The sequence below is a fragment of the Phalaenopsis equestris genome, unplaced genomic scaffold (genome assembly GCF_001263595.1).
Source record: "Phalaenopsis equestris unplaced genomic scaffold, ASM126359v1 Scaffold000507, whole genome shotgun sequence".
Classification (NCBI taxonomy): domain Eukaryota; kingdom Viridiplantae; phylum Streptophyta; class Magnoliopsida; order Asparagales; family Orchidaceae; genus Phalaenopsis; species Phalaenopsis equestris.
This window is the reverse complement of record NW_018164947.1, coordinates 410,844-429,918: the sequence shown is the minus strand read 5'-3', so window position 1 is coordinate 429,918 and position 19,075 is coordinate 410,844. Positions and strand designations below refer to the sequence as shown.

At 36.8% G+C, this 19,075-nt stretch overlaps 1 protein-coding gene across 1 annotated transcript in view; it reads left to right on the top strand.

Moving 5' to 3' along the window:
• The first annotated feature begins 638 nt into the window (after positions 1–638).
• The window catches only part of LOC110028255, a 30,103-nt gene continuing 11,666 nt past the window's right edge, over positions 639–19,075 (top strand). The window contains exons 1-7 of the mRNA XM_020730025.1: positions 639–882; positions 1,160–1,304; positions 2,557–2,698; positions 3,014–3,068; positions 7,806–7,929; positions 9,196–9,530; positions 15,634–16,679. Of these exons, the coding sequence (XP_020585684.1) occupies positions 639–882; positions 1,160–1,304; positions 2,557–2,698; positions 3,014–3,068; positions 7,806–7,929; positions 9,196–9,530; positions 15,634–16,679 (2,091 nt within the window). The remainder of the gene's footprint in view (positions 883–1,159; positions 1,305–2,556; positions 2,699–3,013; positions 3,069–7,805; positions 7,930–9,195; positions 9,531–15,633; positions 16,680–19,075) is intronic.

Below are 19,075 nucleotides of genomic sequence, written 5' to 3'. Positions count from 1 at the left end.
ACTATCCAAAAATTTGGACACTAATTAATGATTATTTTCAAAATACTCATTCGCTAAAGGCTAGCAAAAGGACTATTAAAAGCTTGAGGGTCTATTTGAGGCACCTGCAGATTATTGATAATCTGCTGATAAGCAGCTAATAAATAATTTATGCAGATAAACTGTTGATCAGTAGCTATTCTAAATAAGTTGGATATCAGTTTGGTTTGTGCGTTTGGAAAATTGTTGATTTGCAGTTGTTTCTGGATAAATGACAATTCTACCCATATGCAGTATTTTTAAACAATTTCAAATTATATTAAATTTCAAAACTATTTTATTATTTTGTGGTGGGGAGATGTCCCAGGGGCATTTACATACACACCACACAATTTTAAGTTGTTTGCATATTTAAATCTAAATTTTACATTTATAACATCCAAATATTCATATTATATTAAAGATATCACTATTTATTTAAAAAAAAAAGTCATAATAAATATTTTTAAGATGACACATATATAAAATTTTAGGTATTAAAAATGTAAACACATAGGTATTTGGCGGTAGGTATGCTGATCTTCCTTTTTTTTTAATTTTTCAACTCCATTTAAACCTTCATTCCCTCTTCCTCCTCGTTCTGCAGAAAGGAAAGAAAAATGGGTACTGTGGATCCGTACCTTCAGAGGGCGAAAGCCCCTCGTGCTATGGAGAAGCGGAGAGGACTCGATCTTCTCCAAATCTCCGAGCTAGAGAAGCGACAACGAGGAAACAAATTTGAGATGGCGGCACTGCAGAAGCTTCCGACCATGAACAGGGCGGGAATAAGAATTCTAAATGTTGAGGATAGGGAGCTGAAGGAGATCGACATCAAAAACCTTAGCTCGGGGTCGAGAGAGACAGGTTAGAGGAGTGAAAAGGTTAGGGCAGATGATACAGGAAGAGGGCAACATTGTCAAAGTATTTCTCGAGATGGAGACGACGTAGGTCACCCGCGGCACACATTTAAAATACAAACATAGTTTTCCCAGACGCTGCCCGAAAGCTGGATTCAAGCGGTGAGACGGTGTTTTCAAAACACTGTCGCAGCTGATAAATTACCCCAAACGCACTTTGAGTCCAACCGGAGTTGTGTGAAATAATGCTTTCTACACTTATAAGTTTTTCATTCTTATTGTAGCTTCGCATTCACGAAGTGAAAAATTCGTTGGCTTTATGTATAACCCAAAAATAGGCCCTTGCCGAGCAGAAGGATCTGCCACTAGAGACAAACCAACAGACATGCAACCATCGGGTCGGCCACTTTGGTCGGCTACTCTCATCCTGTAAGTCGGCCACTTGCAGCCGACCGACCAAGATGGGTGAGCCACCTTCCTCCTACCGAATGGTGACCTGCAGGTTGTCAACCACTTGGGCAAGCCATCACCAATTGGTTAGCCATTATGGTCCAACCAATTACACCTAGTCGCCAGGCCACTTACAACCAACCAGCAGGCCGCCATGTACGAGTCATAGAGAAGAAAGACGACTGGCCATCTTGGTCAGCCAATCCCCAGCTAGGCCCCCACCTTGGCCGACCAGCCAACGAGAACCACTTATGTCGACCACATGACACTGACAAATCTAAGGAATAAAAACTTCAAGAGGACATATCCAAGTGAGGGAAAGTCCCGAATACCACTCTCTACTCTAAAAAATTCATAGTCATAAGTGTAATATCCATTTTCCCCTATCTTTCTCTATAAATAGAAGACCCATTGCATGTGAAATGGGAGTCCCTAGATTTTCCCTCTCACCCTCATGTTGGGAGCTTTCTTCTCTTCTCTCCTCACATTGTAACCTCTCTTTTGTATAAAAGAAGCTGTCACGCCCGGGGACCACCCCTATTTGCTCCCGACGGGGCAACCCTCTCACTTGTTCTCTCCCTCTCTTTCTCATTCACATTCCTATCTGATTTTATTCCTTGTACATGATCCAAAAGACAGAATTGAACTGAATACAAAGTAAACTAGTTGACACAAGATTTTTTAGTTCAATGACAGTCAAAACAATTATATCATAATGTTAGAAATCAAGATCGGATAAAAGCACAATAAGCACTTAAATCGTTTTAAAAAAATAGTCAATTTCCATTCTCAATCATATGTTCATATTACTTACTCGATTTGGCAAAAAAAAAGGAAAAAAATCAATGAATGTTAATCAAAACGTTAACTCTGCAAACAGTTTTTTTTATTTATGTAGAAAAGTTCTAAAATCAAAATTTCTTCTTATTTTCTTTTTCATGAATGCGTTGATGATCATATTTATAAGAATTTGAAATAAATATTATGATAACGTGAAGGAAGAAAGTGGATAAAATTAATAGGAAAAAACCGAGAAAAGTGAAAGAAATAGACCAAATGTGTTGAAACAGTTGAAGAGAAAAAATTTAGGAAAATTGCATTCGTGCATGAGACACTTTGGCGTTTGATTTACTTAAGGCTCGTTTGGGGCAGCTTAAAAGTGTTGCGGCTTTTTTAAAAACGCCGCCTTAAAGTTTCTTTTTCACATTTGAGTAAAGTTTCAAAAAACAAGTATTACACGCGGACCACAGGTATGCCCCGCGATCCGCGTTTGGCCTCCAAGCTTTTACGGAGCTACCCTCGCAAACAGTCCTGCATTCCTAAACTTTCTTCGAACTCTTGGCATCGATCCTGCCTCCGAAGTCCCTTCGCAGGTAAGAAATCTCTTCTCCTCGCTCCGCTCCTCCCTCCTTTCCCCTATTTTGCCGAAAGACATCTTGATATCAAACGATCCATGTGTTTTATGCGGTGAATCTAGAAGAGTTTAGTGGCTAAAAACCTAGATCTAGTTGTTGGGATGCAAGTATTACCGGTAAAATGTAGATCCATTGTTATTCTGAAATGTTTGAAGCATCGAGAGGGATTCCTTCTCGATTCCCCATCCCTAACCTTTCTTCGAAATGCCTAATGTTTGATTTTTATTTACAGAAATTTTTTAACATTTGTTTTCCATATGGTCTCCATGCCAGGAAAAGATTTCTGAGGCTATTAAAAATTTGAGACATCTTCCATATGAATCTTACTGTGCGTTTCACTCATATGCAAAGATCTATAAGAAGTCTTCATTATTTACAGTTCATAATCTATAAGAAGGCATTTTTGGTATTTTCTTGCCTGGCAATGAGAGTGATACATCTAATCTTCATTACTTGCAATTATCAAACAATATATTTTCGAGTGTACATGACATTGGGAATCTTTGGTAATCGAAGCTTGCTTTGCCTTTCAATGAATTACTGCAAGCAGTATGTAGTACTCTTCACAAAGTTTTGTTCTTTTTTTCCAATGATTCACAACTTGAATGTTTGTTATTAGTATTTCAAAATGTGTTTTGTCTGCTTGCAAGTATAATGCAGGCCCAATGGTCTGGGAAAAACTAATGTTACAAGCTTTATACTCTCATCCTATATTTTTTTTGGGATGGATAAATATCAAACCTGCAATCTTATTGTACAATGTTTCTTCCTTTTAATGTTTGCTTTGATTCATATGAATCTTGAATGGGTGTTCTTCACTATTAGTTAATGATTTTGTGAGATCTGATATCTTTTAAGGGACTTGATGTTATCATTTCATACTACTTGTGGTTTTGGAAGGTAGAGTATGATTTCATTGGCGAGAAAAAGAAAAGATTTTATATATGATGGTTATATTAAAAGCACATTTTTGTTTCACCAATATACTAATATATATTTCAATTCATAATCATTGCGCATTTTTTTTACATATGAAAATTCCATCTCTTGACTGGCTCATTTTGAGTCATAAATGTCATCTTACCATTCGCTCATATCACAGTAAAAAATGACTAAATCTAAAGAGTCCGGATCATCGACTATGTGGGATAGAGAGATTACTAATATTTTTTGTGATCTATGTCTGAGGGATGTCGAATTGGGAAATCGACCCACAACTTATTTTAATAAAGAAGGTTGGCAGAATCTCACGACTAAATTCAAGAAAATAACTAGAAGGGATTACGATAAGATGAAATTAAAAAACAAATGGGATCAATTAAAAAAAAACTAGAAACTTTGGAAAGAGCTCAAAAGGGATCAACTGGATTGGGATGGGATCTACTAAAGCAGACAATTGATGCACATGAGGAATTGTGAGCAGAAAAATTAGAGGTAATTACATCACTATTTCAACTTATTTTCGGAGACAATGTTTTGAATATTGATTACATTTTTCTTGTTGTTACAAGCAGTGCCAGCGACAAAAAAATTCAAATTGACAGGCATTCAACCAACTTTAGAGGAAAAGTTGGATGGTATGTTTACTAGTGTTGTAGCAACAAGAGCTCATTTTTTTGCACCCCAAATGAGCAGGGTTTCGCAAACTTAGCACAGGATATGGAGTCCAAGCATATATGTGATTCAGGAGAAGGTCCCAGCCAAATTCCCACAGATATTCAATCCACTGGTGGAACAAAGCGCCCCCGACCTGCAAAAAATAAAAAAACTTTACATTTGTTAGAGATTCTATTGAAACATTAATTGAAACTTGCAAAAATAATTCTAAAACGGCGAAGGACAACACAGTTTAGGATTGTGTTAAGATCCTTAACACATATCTTGGTATTAAGGAAGACCAAGCTATATATGTTAAGTATGTCAAGTTGTTAGGGAACTCTACCCGCAGACAGTTCTTTGAGACTTTGGACCCAAAATTATGTCTTCCATATTTGCGTTCTTTTATGAAAGATTGAATGTTATTAATGTAACTTCATTACTATTGCTGGGTTACATTGACTAACTAGGGGGTGATTTTTTTTTTATGGACTCCTATCTATTTATGTCTTATGTGTTATTTATGTGAGGGACTCGTTAAATGTATTGTAGTTTTTTCAAGCATGAATATGTAGTCTATGTATCGTTGCCATTGTCTAATATTATTTATTATCTTGTTTAAAAATCTATCATTTTTTCAGATTTTATATTATGGATGAAGCACAAATTAATCAAATCTGCGTTGTTGCTCTCACCCTTACTTTGTTATACAATTACTATAATGCATATGTTGATCGAAACCCATGCATGACGTCTAGTAATATTGGAGATAGATGGATCGGGGATTTATTACATGGTCACCCGAGATGTTCTGCAAATATGTTTTGTATGACAAAAGTAATTTTCTTGGACCTCCTTAATGAACTTCGGACCCTTCACAGATTGCAAGGTTCATCAAGAGCAACATCTAGAGAGGTGTTGGCAATAACACTTTACATTTTATCCTAGAATGAATCCATTAGAGGAGCTATGGAACGACTTCAGCATTCCTCAGAAACCATAAGTAGATATTTCTCAATTGGGTTGAATGCACTAGTGAGTCTGGCCCGTGAAATAGTCAAACCAGAGGACCCAACATTCCAGTCCATCCCCACACATGTTACAAATGACCCTTGATATATGTCGTTCTTTAAGGTGTTTTCCCAATTTAAATATCAGTTACAACAATTTTACACATGTGATTTTCTTATTGATAAATTCATCCATCACAAGATTGTATCGGAGCTATTGACGGAACACATGTAGACGCACGTCTTTCTGACACAGAGAAATTTGCATACATTGGATAGTGCGGATCTCCAACACAAAATGTAATGACTTTTTTGTGATTTCAACATGTTTTTCACCTATGTGATGGTTGGATGGGAAGATAGTGCACACGACAGCCGTGTTTTCAAGTTTGCTACCAGTAACAGAATATATAGTTTCCCTTATCCACCACCAGGTATGACAGTCGTGTTTAGCTTTTGACCATCCGAATTTCTTTAAAATTTTTAAATGTCAGAAAACCTTACACAAAGAAGTAATACTTAGTAGATGCAGGGTATCCTTTACAAAGGGGATATTTGAAACCATATCTAGATATAAAATATCATATACCTGATTTTGAGAGATCGAGCGGAGTTGTACGAGGGAAGAAAGAAATTCTTAACAAAAGGCATTCATCCTTGCGTGGTGTGATCGAGAGATCGTTTGAGGTTTGGAAGAAGAAATGGGTAATTTTACGTGATATGCCAACTTATCCATTTCCAAAACAAGTCCAGATTGCAGTGGCCACAATGGTACTACACAGCTTCATTATACAACATCATTCCAGGACATATGCAGAATTTGCCATTATAGAAGAATATTCATTGCAAATACCACCTGAGGCATTTGAATACCACGCTGGACGTACCATCCCACAACTCGAACTTGATTTACTAGAATCACACACCCCAGATGGAAAAGGTTCTTTAGAGATGACAGCTTTGAGAGAGCAAATAATAAATGACATAAGCCTAGCCATCTAGATTAGATTACGTACCATGTGTTTAACTTATGTTTTGCAAACTTACTATGTGTGTTGAGTTGCATATCCTTTTTTGGGAGTAACAAACAATTTTCAATGTCATGTTTTTTTTGCTATTCATATGATTTGCAGTATTATATGACATGATTTCGAAAAACAGTAGTTATGTTTTTTTTTTTTTTTTTGCATTACATGGGAAATATTTCTAGCTGATATATAATTGGTGCAATGGCCGTATTGGTGCAATGGTTGTATTGGTGCAATGGCTTCTTTGTATTAGCAATATTTTTCAGTTATAGAATTGGTGCAATGGTTGTATTGGAAGACCATAGTATTTAAAGTCTAGTAATGTTATGGTCAAGATTTGTAGTTGCTTGGATGACCCAACTCTTTAAGGGCAACCACTGCTATAAATAGCCTATTGCCTCATATTACATTTTATTTTTGAAGCATCCCTGTATATGTTCGATTCAGTTGTTCTGTTACATTGGCTTGATAGTTGTTGGTGGGAGCAAAGTGATAACTTCAGTACATTTTTATTTGATTAAGCATAACATTTTGCTTTACAAATGTATTCCAAAGCATATCTGAAATAATAACAATTGCTATTACTTTTTTGTTGTTTTGGACATGTCTGCGTAAACTCTTTTACAAATGGCAGTATAGTAGCATGTGGGGTGACTGCCATAATAATTTTGGAAGCAATTGATGCTCTTACTGTTATGTGAATCTCTTTAGTATTGACTGGGCTCAGCAACTCCCTACTTGGTGAGATGGTTGGCACCTTCCCACAATGATGCTAATAATGGTAATATAAGCATATTTAGGAAAGCAAGGAAGCAATCTATACATTTCTTTGCTCAAGACTAGCATATTTGATTGTATTTTGTATCCCAACTTACATTTCTTACATATCTTGTACAAGTGATATGTAGGAAAGCCAGCAAGCAATTTATTTACATTTATTTGCATATCTTTTATTTCAATTGTATGTTGTTTACAGTTAACCTGTACACTGGAATTTATGCCTTGTTTGCATGGAAAAGGAGTTGACTGCAAAACCTTTTTATTGAGTTGGTAAGGAGGTTTTGGATGTTTTCTGTCAACCCATTGGAGGGTTATTTCAACGTTGGATAAATTCATGTGCAAGATGTGAAACCTTCAATACACTTCATAATGCAATAAGATCGTTTATGTGAAAAAAAAAATAGAAGATGCAGTTATGCTTTTTCTGGAAAATCTTTAGTTCTCAACAAAAAACAATAGGAGAATAATTGTGGAGCAGCTTGGACGGCCAATGAGGTTTGTTGTTGGCAACTGTTTCTTCTACATTTTTGGGGGTAAATTTTAAATTTTAAATAAACTACTCCTTTTAAATTTTTTGTGGTTCCAGCATTTTAGTTTAGTAGTAGGTGCAATTTGTACTTCTTTCCATCTCCTTCTGCATTTTTAATCTAGACTTTCAGTCGGCTAATGGAATTCCTCTTGCTATTGAGACAGCAAATGAAGGCTTGGAGAAAGCAGGTTTCTCTGCTAGTAAATCTATTCTTGTATTAGGCGGTGCAGGTGGAGTGGATCCTTGGTGATTCAGGTAATTTCATATAAATTTTGAAACCAAAATCAAACTATGAGTATCTATGGCAGAAAAAAATTCTGTGCCCAGACAACTGTTGGCTTGCCTTTCTTACTTCAATCCTTTTATAACAAACAAGATATGGTTGTTTATTGATTCATTCGCTAAAGATATGGTTGTTTATTGATTCATTCATTAACGAATGAGACTATGATCCAATGCAAATATTTCTTGACCAACATGATGGATTTTGTCATAGGCTGCTGGAAGTTTGATGTTCATTAGTATTGTTGGCTAGTAGTTTTTACTCTAGCTCTTTCCATCTCCTACAGGTCTACTGGCTGTAATTTGGTACCTGCATGCTGGCTGTAAGTTGGTACCTTGCTGTAAGTGGGTACCTGTAAGTTGGGAGCACTGCTTTTATTCAGGAGTTGGTGTGGTAAATGTTGTATGGCTTGTATTATATATGTATTTTCCTATGGTTTCCACTGCTCAAACAAAGAGAACAGTGAAAATAGAAATTAGTATTAGATTTGCATTTTTTTTAGCCATTATTTATTGGTGAGGGATGTGGCCAGCTCTGGCATGATACAAACATATAAGACCGTTTACTTCTAGGCTGATCTGAAATCATGAGATAGATGTCCCCTTCCCACAATGATTCTCCTTAGGCTATGGTACTTTAGCAATTTGTTGTTTGCATGTTCTCCTTGCTTTGATGAAAGCAGTGGTTCATTTTTCATATTTCCATAAGCTGGTATGTTCTCCTAGCTTTGCTGGAAACATGCAAGCTTTTGAAAATTTCAAAAATTTATGAATGCAATCATTTAAGATGTATAGATTTATAAAATTGTAGTCCAAGCTTGTATCTATGGACTAGTTGTTTAAGTTTTTAGTTATAATATTACATATGTCTTGGTTGTTATGTTTGGAAAACAGTATTCTTGTTTTGTGACAAATTATTGTTATGTCAACCAATGATTTTGTATTCCTACAATTACATTGAACTGTTTTATGTTTGGATCAATTCCTTTGTATGACCTAAACTATATATTGCTGCTTTTAATAGCAGCTCTGAGCTTATTTTATAATTACTATAGATATATTTCTTTATGTTGGTTAATAGCTTCACCTCTTATAATCTAGATAACGGTGGAGCAGTTTGGACGGCCACATAAATTTATTGTCGGCAATCGCTGCATCCATACTTCGTTAAGTATACTTTCTATATTTCCTCAATTTTTTTACTAATCTATTCTATTTTAATAAATGCAGGAAGATGAGTTCCAGATATTCAGGGAAGTCCGAGAAAGTGATGTGTCGGTGCAGGCTACTGACCTTGCTACTCACGTCACGCCAGGCACATAACTTCGGGAGGCAATTTTACAGGTACCCGCGGTGGGCACAACGACAGGAGGACTGCATTTTTTTCAAGTGGGCGGACAAGGAGTCTGTTTCTATGATATCCCAACTGGAGATCGCTACTCAGAGTTCGTCGATCTCAAAATTTCAAAACACTGCATCTGGTTCGAGTGATTCCTTTTCTACTGCATCCCAGTCAGACAGGTTCGCTCAGGGTTTTGGAGTGTTAGAGCCGGGCAGCATGAGCCGTGATATGTTGTTACATTTTAAAGTCAACATTATAACTTTTTTCCTTGTCATTTTGGCATGTTTTTTTTTTTTGGGGTCTCATTATACTTCATATTAGTATGTGAATGTGCATTTTATTTTTGTATGTGTAACTTTGCTTGTTTGATGTAATCATATATATTTGATTTATATAAATGTAACACCATTTTTTTGTATTCTCTTCTCTTAACATTTGATCTCTAATTTTGTTAAGAAAATAACAAATTCTGCTACACAGATTTTTAATTCAACTTAAAAAATTTGCAAATAAGCTGTTTATAAAAAGCACAAACCAAACAACTAAACAACTCATTCAGAACATGGGCAAAATGGTCATTTTTCCAGAATCAGTTGTTTTCCAAACGCACAAACCAAACAGCTAGACAACTTATCCGGTTCAGCTACTCATCAGCAGATTATCAAGATAAGCTGCTTATCAGCAGAAGCTAAATAAGCTGCAGCTGCCCCAAACAGACTCTTAGATTGTTCTTCAGTCTTGATTCAGATGCACTCAGAGACATTTTAACAAAATGACTAAGAGATTCACAGCTTGCAAGTTTTGTAGATTAATTAGATGTGGCTCAACTTTATTAAGTTGAGGTGGTTTCTTGCTAAACACGAGAATAGATTGACATGGTTCTATTTTGGGAGCTTTAATTGAGGCCTCCAATCCTTTTTGAAATGCATAAGAGAGAGCGGGGAATGAATGATAACATGTCAGTGTTCGGTTGTCGAAGGAAGGTCATGATTATTTATAATGTTGTGTGAAAGTATAATTATTTATATTCATCTTAATTTAACTTTAATTATAAAGATCTAAACAGAAGGACGAGAAACAAATGGCTTTGTTGTTAGTTTTTTTTTTCTTTATATTATGTGATTGTGTATGAATGTTTTGATTATTTTTTTTTTTCACAATGAGCCAAATTTGTTTTGTTCGCTTGATTATATACATATATAAGCCATGAAAGCCACTATATTTTTCATCCATATATAAAAACAGCCATACTATAGATCCTCACTGCTTTTTAACTTCTGAAGATTATATTATAGAAGATGATGATGATTGTGCAAATTAGTTTACTTTTGCCATATTTTGAGAAATATTAAAAAAGATATTTGAAAAAGAGAAAAGATGCAGAAAACTGTTGGAATATTTGAACTTTAAATGATTGGAACAATCTTGATAATACAAATAAATAGAAGGCAAAGTAAAACAAAAGCCGGCAAAACATTCTTTAGTTCAATGTCAGTCAAAAGTACCTTGTTAGAAATCAAGATAAGATTTAGGGTCTGTTTGGTGCGATGGTGTTTTTAAAACGCATCTGGCCCGTTGGGGTAAACTGTGTTTTGGCAGCTTATGCGTTTTCAAATCGCACCTGTCTAGGTGCAGTGACAGCTTTTTGGTTGTGGTCTGGTTTTTCCAAAAAAATAAAAATTTGCAATAGCTGCCGCACCTAACTTATCAGCAGATTATTCAATAAGCTGCATCTGCCCCAAGCAGACCCTTAAACACAATAACCACAAATATTATTTGAAAAGAAAAAAAAAACTTTCGCTCACATTTCTGATCACATCCTATATTGCTCATTCTTATTGGAAAAATAAATAAAAAAATTTTCATTAATATCATAAATAAATGGAGAGAAAAAATAAATCGCATCAATAAATCTAAAACAGACAGTTAGCTCTATTAAATGGTGTTTTTAATGCAGAAAAGATTGAAAATCAAAATATCTTTGGTATTTTCTCCATAATGCGTTGATGATGATATTCATAGGAATTTGAAGAAATTATTAGGACATAAGTGAAGGAAGAAAGTAGATATAATTAATCGAAAAAATAGAGAAAAATGATAGAAGCAGCCAGCATCCGAGCAACGAGGAATTATTACATACGGACACCGCGACCACCGCTTGCATCTCTACATGCGGTGTCTGATCCTGATCGTAGATCACGGTGATCTACGGCCAGGATTATTTCAGTTTTAAAAAAAAAATTTAGGTGGGGCCCACCAAAATACATCCTGACCGTAAATCAGGTGATTTACGATCAGGATCGGACACCGCACCGTATGGAATAATTTTTCCCGAGCAAGAGACACTTTAGCTGTCGGTTTACGTAGATAAGTATTCTTTCTCGGTTCAGATTTACTCTAGAGATATTTTAACAGACTGACTCTGAGATGTTCGCTGCTTGCACGTTTTGTAGAGATTTGGATGTGACCTAACTATATTAAGTTGAGGTGATTTTCGTCGTCCGAAAATACAAAAATTTGGAGTATTTTATATTTTTATCATATATATGTGTATTTATATCATATTACATCTGAATAGAAGTTAACGTACACATCTTAAGAAATCATGTTAAGCTCATTGGTTGGCATGTTCTGCTTCCTAAGGCTGGGGATAGATCTAAGGCAATGCATGTTATACAAATATTCTTTGATTTTTCATCTGTAAATATACAAATTTTGGTGATATAAATATATAAGAATTATGGGTATGTGAGTAAATTTATTGGAAATTTTCATATATATATGTGTGTATGTATGTGTATGTTTTTATCATATGTATGTGCTTTTCGTTATTATTATTTGAAAAGAGGAATACGGTAGGTCATAAGGCAGAAGCAAGAAGGATAAAATGAATACAGATTTTAATGTTTTTTTTTAATAATTTTCTATAATGCTAAGCCTCCTCTTAAGCTTATAAATAGAGGTCATGGTTGAGGGGAAGAACCACAAGTGAGGAGAAGGAGAAAAAGAAAATGGAGAGAGAGAGAGTGGAGTCTTCTGCTAACGAGATTTTCTAGAAGAAAAAAGTTGTCCTCATTCTACGTAGCAGGCAAGCAAAGGGGTTTTCTATAAGAAGAAAGTTAGCACACACGCTTTATAAATTTGAGAATCCTGCACCTTTTGAGGCTCGTGCCTTATGAGGTTGTGCCCTCTCGAGCTTATCTCTTTTAGAAGCTTGAAATGAACTGGTACCTCTTGCGACTCCTAGATTTTTTAGGTCGTTTTTGTACATGTGTCTTCTAAGACTTGTAGCCTTCTGAAGTCTTTCAGTGGAAACCTTGTCAACTACTTGTTTTATTGGAGTCTTTCTACCGAGGACCCGGTCCACTACTAGTTTCCCATTGAAACTTGCCTCTCAGGCTCATTTTCTAGGGGCATGGTAGCTTCTCATCAAGTCTTGCCTCCTGGGCTTGACTTCTTGGAGCACCGTAGCTTCTCATTGAGTCTTTCCTCCTAGGCTCAACTTTCAGGGACACTGAATCTTCTCATCGAGTTTTGCCCTTGGACTTTACTTCCAAGGGCATGGTTGAAAGGAGAATCCATTAAGGATGTAAGACCATTTCTTATTAGTATAACTAGAGAAGCTCGACGGTTTTAACTCAAAACAGACAAAGTCATATGAAATCCACTTAGATTGTTGACTTATCCAAGAATTTTGTTCGAAGCCTTTGTTTGATGACTGTAACCTGTTAAGAAAGAGATTGAAGGAAATCCCCCAAAGATTTTTGACCTATCTGAGGCAGTATGTCAAAGGTTTTGCTTGAAAACTGTAGCCTATAATGGAAGAAGTCAAATCAGCCCCCTGAGATTTATTAAGCCTAGACTGAGGTGTCAGAGATGATATGTATTTCTTAAGCTTGAGGTGTATGTCTCAATGAACTATATGTTTTCTTGGAAATATGGTTGCAATCAAACTCATGAATAATGTTTGATAATTCATTAGTTGCTACTTTTGAATTTTTTTCCCCCTAGCGAGAGAGTTTTCCATGCTAGCTTGTAAAACAACCATGTATCGAGCCTTGAAGAGATTACTTATTGATATAGCTGAAGAAGAACTCTTGTACGGTGAGGGGGCACTAAGGAAGAACTATTTGCTACAAAGATTGCCCCCTGTCTATGAGAGGTTTTCACAGCCTTGTTGTCTAAAAGAAATATGGGATGACTACTCTACTACAGTCGTGCCCATGATGTTAAGCTGAACAACTTTTCGAAACTACAATGAATATTTCCCCTAAGCTTGGAAGTTGTGAAAGAATTTGTGTCTGAATAAGATGCAAGAAGACAACAAAGCTACAATCATGCCCGGGAAGTTAACGTGAACGGTCTTTCAAAACTGCAGTGAAGGTTGCCCCCCACATTGAAAAATGTTTCGAAGATGATCATCAAGATGTAAAGAAGGTTCCTTCGCCATGTACATCATTGGAAACGAAATAGGATCTTGGTGTCTTGGAGTTAAAGATAACATCACATGGGACTTCACTTCCCACATATGGTGTCAAACTGGTTAGTGCTAGAAAATTTACGGCGGTAGAATAATGAATTATTGTCTTAGTGTTGCACGAGAATTCAACACACACTCAGATAAAAGAAAATAATCATTAGTGACACCAGAATTTTTTACGTGGAAACATGTAAGAGAAAAAAAGTCACGAGGTCTAGCCCAGTTGTAAATAAGGCTGTCAAAACGGCTCGTTGTCCGCGAATAGCTCATGTTCGGCTCGTTAAGAAACTCGTGTTCGGCTCTTTCACTAAGTTAAAGAGTCGAAAACGAACAACACGAATAAATATTTGTTCGTTCGTGTTCGGCTCATTTTGGCTTGAAATACTATTAATCAATTATATATGTATCTTTGATAAGTAGTATTTTAAAAAAAATTAATTGACTACAAATCTACAAAGATTTATAATCAATTAAAAGTGTTAATGAGAAAATAGAATAAAAATTATTAAATTAGATTCAAATAATGTTTTAAATCTTGCCCCAATCCTTAGCATCTTATGACAACATGATTAGGGTTGTCAAAACGACTCTTTGTTCGTGAACGGCTCTTGATCGGCTCGCTAAGCAAACGAGTGGAACACGAACACACTTTTTGAGCTCGAAATATAAATGAACCAAACACAAGCTGAGCCTGGGCTCGCTCGTGTTCGACTCATTTACACCCCTAGTTGTAAAAATCCATTATATGTTGATGATTACAGAGACCCTTTATTCCATGGGCAAGAAAAGATTACCAAGTCTTCTGAATTACAACGTTGATGTGCGAATGAACTTGTTATAAAAAGCGAGCGACAACCGATGACGATCAGTGGATGCCGGTATGTGGTGGTCGACAGTGGTTAACGGTGGCCGACGATGATCGATAGAGGTTAGCAGTGGTCAATGACTATCAGGGGTGATCAAAGGTGGCACAAGTGGTGTTAAACTTCAGCTCTTTCGCAAAACTTCAAGTTTTTTTTTCTCAAGCTTCAAGCTCTCCTCCCCTCCATAAGAGGAATTGAGCTCAATTTATAGTGATTTGAGTACAATTAATCGAGAAATATAAATCACTTTGATCGTGACGATCCTGGGAGCTTCCTTCAGTTATACGATATTTGATGGACATTTGAGTGTCTTAACAATGTTAGAATTTAACAATATTGAACTTATTGGATTCGTCTTGTTGAGACGCTTGATTCGCATATAGGCTTGCTAGATTCAACGTGCATTTGACATTTATGCGAATCAAGCGGTTTGATGACTTAATTTGAGCTTGATTATACTTATATTGAACTAATTTCGATATCATTGGGTCCAACTTATCGAATCGATCAATTTTATTATAAGTTTGCTGAGATCATAGCTCTCAATGAATTTTTTAATTAATATTGAACATTTCTTATCAAAAAATTGTTCGAGATTCATGTCATATCTTAGATACATCACATATGATGAGAATATGTTGATGGAGTATCAAATACTAAAAAATATAATAATAATAATAATAATATCACTAATAATAATAATAATAATAATAATAATAGTTTGCTCTGTTTGTCAGAATTTAAAAAAATTAGACACGGCAAAATCGTTTTGGAAAGTCAATTTTATTATTTTTAAAAATAAATACTATTATATTAAAAGATTAATTAATTAGATCGATTTTAAAGCTTTGGTCGTCTTGTACCCTGTTGCGCCACAAGGGTTACATGAGGACTGTATCTGCCCAACAGCCAACCACCTCTTCTTTTAATACACTGCTTCACCATAGCCGTCTCTCAAATCAGAATCTCAGTCTGATAATCAGAATCCCAAACGATAACGGAAAACTCCTCCTCCGGCGCACAGTCGACGAAAGCCCTAAAACCCAAGCTTCCCATCAAGGTCCGGCTCTCTATCAACCTTCTTTCCACCATCACCGACGCCTCCCGCCGCTCAAATGGTACCGTAAATCGCCGACTACTTTCCCTCATAGATTTCCGCGCCGCCCCTAGCCTTACCCCAGTCCGCGGCATTCGAACCCTAGACCTCATCATCGATCCCTCCCGCAACCTCTGGATCCGCCTATTCCTCCCCTCCGATGCCATCGGCCACCGGAAACTTCCTATTGTAGTCTTCTTCCACGGGGGCGGATTCGCTTTCCTAAGTCCTGACAACCAAGTCTACGACGTCGTCTGTCGTCGACTAGCCCGCAAGATCCCCGCCGTCATTGTCTCTGTCAACTACCGCCTCTCCCCTGAAAATCGCTTCCCCGCGCCTTACGAAGACGGAATCGACGCTCTCCGATTCATTGATTCAGGTGGAATTGACGCCGTCGCCGGCCATATTGCTGATCCATCATTTTGCTTCCTGGCCGGCGACAGTGCCGGGGCTAACATCTCTCACCACGTCGCCCGCCGGTGGGCAGGCAGCGGTGGGTGGAACAAAGTGAAGTTGTCGGGGCTGATTTTGATCCAGCCATTTTTCGGGGGAGAGGAGCGGACGAAGTCGGAGATTAAGCTCGCTGGGGCGCCGCTGGTGTCGATGACGAGGACTGATTGGCGATGGAGGGCGTTTTTGCCGGTGGGTGCTGATCGGAACCATGAGGCGGCTAATGTTTTTGGGCCAAATGACTTGGGAGTGATGGAGGAGGGATTTCCGCCGGCAATTCTGGTTGTTGGTGGTTTTGATCCGCTGCAAGATTGGCAGCGGCGGTACGGAGAGGAACTGAGGGCGAGGGGGAAGGAGGTGAGGGTGTTGGAGTTCCCGGAATCGATTCATGCTTTCTATATCTTTCCGGGGATGGCTGATGGCGCGAAGCTGGTTGAGGAGATGGGAAAGTTCATATGGAGCCGGAGTTCGCCGGAGAAAGAGGTGAAGTAAGAGGTTGATTTAGGGTTTTTTTTCCTTAATATGTAAAAAATAAGTGGAGTCAATCATTGGGGGATTTGAGGCGCCCTCGACACGCACCTTTAGTCATATTTGACCTTCCGCTTAGCTGATGCATTCCAGATTTTCCAACCAAGTTTTCATTTACATTAAAATCGAATTTAATTTAGATAAATACTGATTTTTTAAACTTAAGTGATCAAAATGATCCAAACAACTTTCAAATTAATTTTTTATTTGAAAGAATTATACGCAAACTTGATGCAGGTAGGTGCATTCATGGATATCAATTGCACATTCAACGTGTTCGTGTTGCACGAAAATCAAACATATTTAGGCAATAAAATGATAGTAAGAGAAGACAGTTTGACTTTTTACGTAAAAAGTCATGGAAATAGAAAAAAATTACACGGAACTTAGCTTTGTTGAAGTAATTCATTATGCAATGGTAAGTACATAAATCCATTGTTCTCCTAAGTTGGGAATATAGAATTACAAACTTGATATACAATGATATTTCAACAATAATAACCGCAATGGACCACAAAGATCGTAGTCAATTGCTATGGAGGCAACAATATGTTGTGAATGTTGCAGATGATAGTTGTAGCGCCAGCTTGATATAGATGTCATAAGTTTGGTAGTAGTTGGCTATGTATGTAAATTGTTACTTCAAAAGCTTCATTTGGCAACAGAGCGCATGGTAGGGAGATGAAAGAATTGTGAGCCTTGTAGATCTTAGTTGGTCACATAGACTATAGTGGAGAGCTACGATAACTTCTTGAGGCCACATAGATCGGAGTTGGTAGTTGCAAAAACTATGATAACGTTCTTAGGCTGCAGAGGTCAGGTTTGGGAGTTGCATGAGATGTGTAATATCCGTAGGCTAGAGAGACCGAGTGTGAGTTACATGAGTTGTAAAAAAGTACGTAAGTTGTATAGGACGAAATTGGAAGCCGCATGAGCTGAGATAGCTTTCATAAGTAGCAGACATCGATGTTGAGAGTCGCATGAGCTATGATAACATTTTTAGGCAGTAGAGACCGAAGTTGGGAGCTACATGAGCTATGATAACATTTGTAAGCCACAGAGACCAGAATTGGGGGAGTTTCTCAAGCAACGACAATGTTTATAAGGCCACAATGGCCAGAGTTTGGAGTTGTATGACCTGTGAACCACTTTGGTCGTTGCTACTTATGTAAATCATAGTGGTGTTTTTCAAAGAGAGAGCCTCAGGAGTTCAAAGAAAGTCATTGTATTCTGAGTATGATGGTTGTAAGCAATTATTGTGTGGTGTGTTGTTACATCACCTTCAAAAGATGTTCTTACACCGTCTTTGGGATGTATTGGTATAATGTATGTGCGGTGCGCGTTGCACAATCTTTAAGTGGTTGTTTTACCATCTTTAGGATATGTTGCTATGTAAGATGCTTCGTTACTCCGCAAGACGGGGTGTTACTCTTTACGGTATTTTGTTACTCTGCAGCATATTTCGGGATTCTACAACGAATATCGTGATTCACTATAGGAATAATGGTCGTTTCAGATGGCAAAATTCTGTCGGTTTTGATGAAAAAAATTGTCATTTTTAATGTTTCAGATGGTTTTAAGCTCGTAGATAAAATGCTCATTGGTAATTTTAAATCAGACTAATATTCTGATAGCATACAATTAAGGTCACATAATCGATAATTTAATGTCATAGTTTTTTTTTTAGAAATTTCAAATTGTTAATTTTCATCAGTTCATATATATGTCGGTTAATTTGTCAGTAATAACGACGACTTACATGTCAAAAAAGTATTGTACTTGTCGATTTTTTGACTCATGCGAACCATTTTTATGTGTCGTTGATGCGTCGGTTTTTATAACCGACAGATGAACTGTCAGAAAAGTGTCGTTCCTATCATCTTTCTTATGTAGACATACTATCGGTTCAGTGTCGTTGATGCGTCGGTTTTGATAACCAATAGATAAACTGTCGGAAAAATGTCACGACTGTCGTTTTCGTATGACACACTTAAGTTGTCGGTTAGACGTCGGCAAATAAGTCCATTGGTAAGCTTTCGGAAACCTGTAGCATCAGAAAAAAATAGATTATTTCTTTTGTATTTACATTAAGACATCTATTATCATAATATTTAATATATCATTCCAAGTATTTAATGAACTAAAACAATAGTAGAATAGTAAATTATCCATATAAACTGTAAATAATCTGAATATATACATATAAGATTGTGTGGTATGTTTTCTAGTGACTCCTATACGAGAATATATCCTTATCAAGAACAGGGCCAATGCCTTCGATAACTTTTTATCAAGAGCTCAGCAGTATAATACTCATTAAATATAATCACCTTGGGAGTGATGGAGGAGGG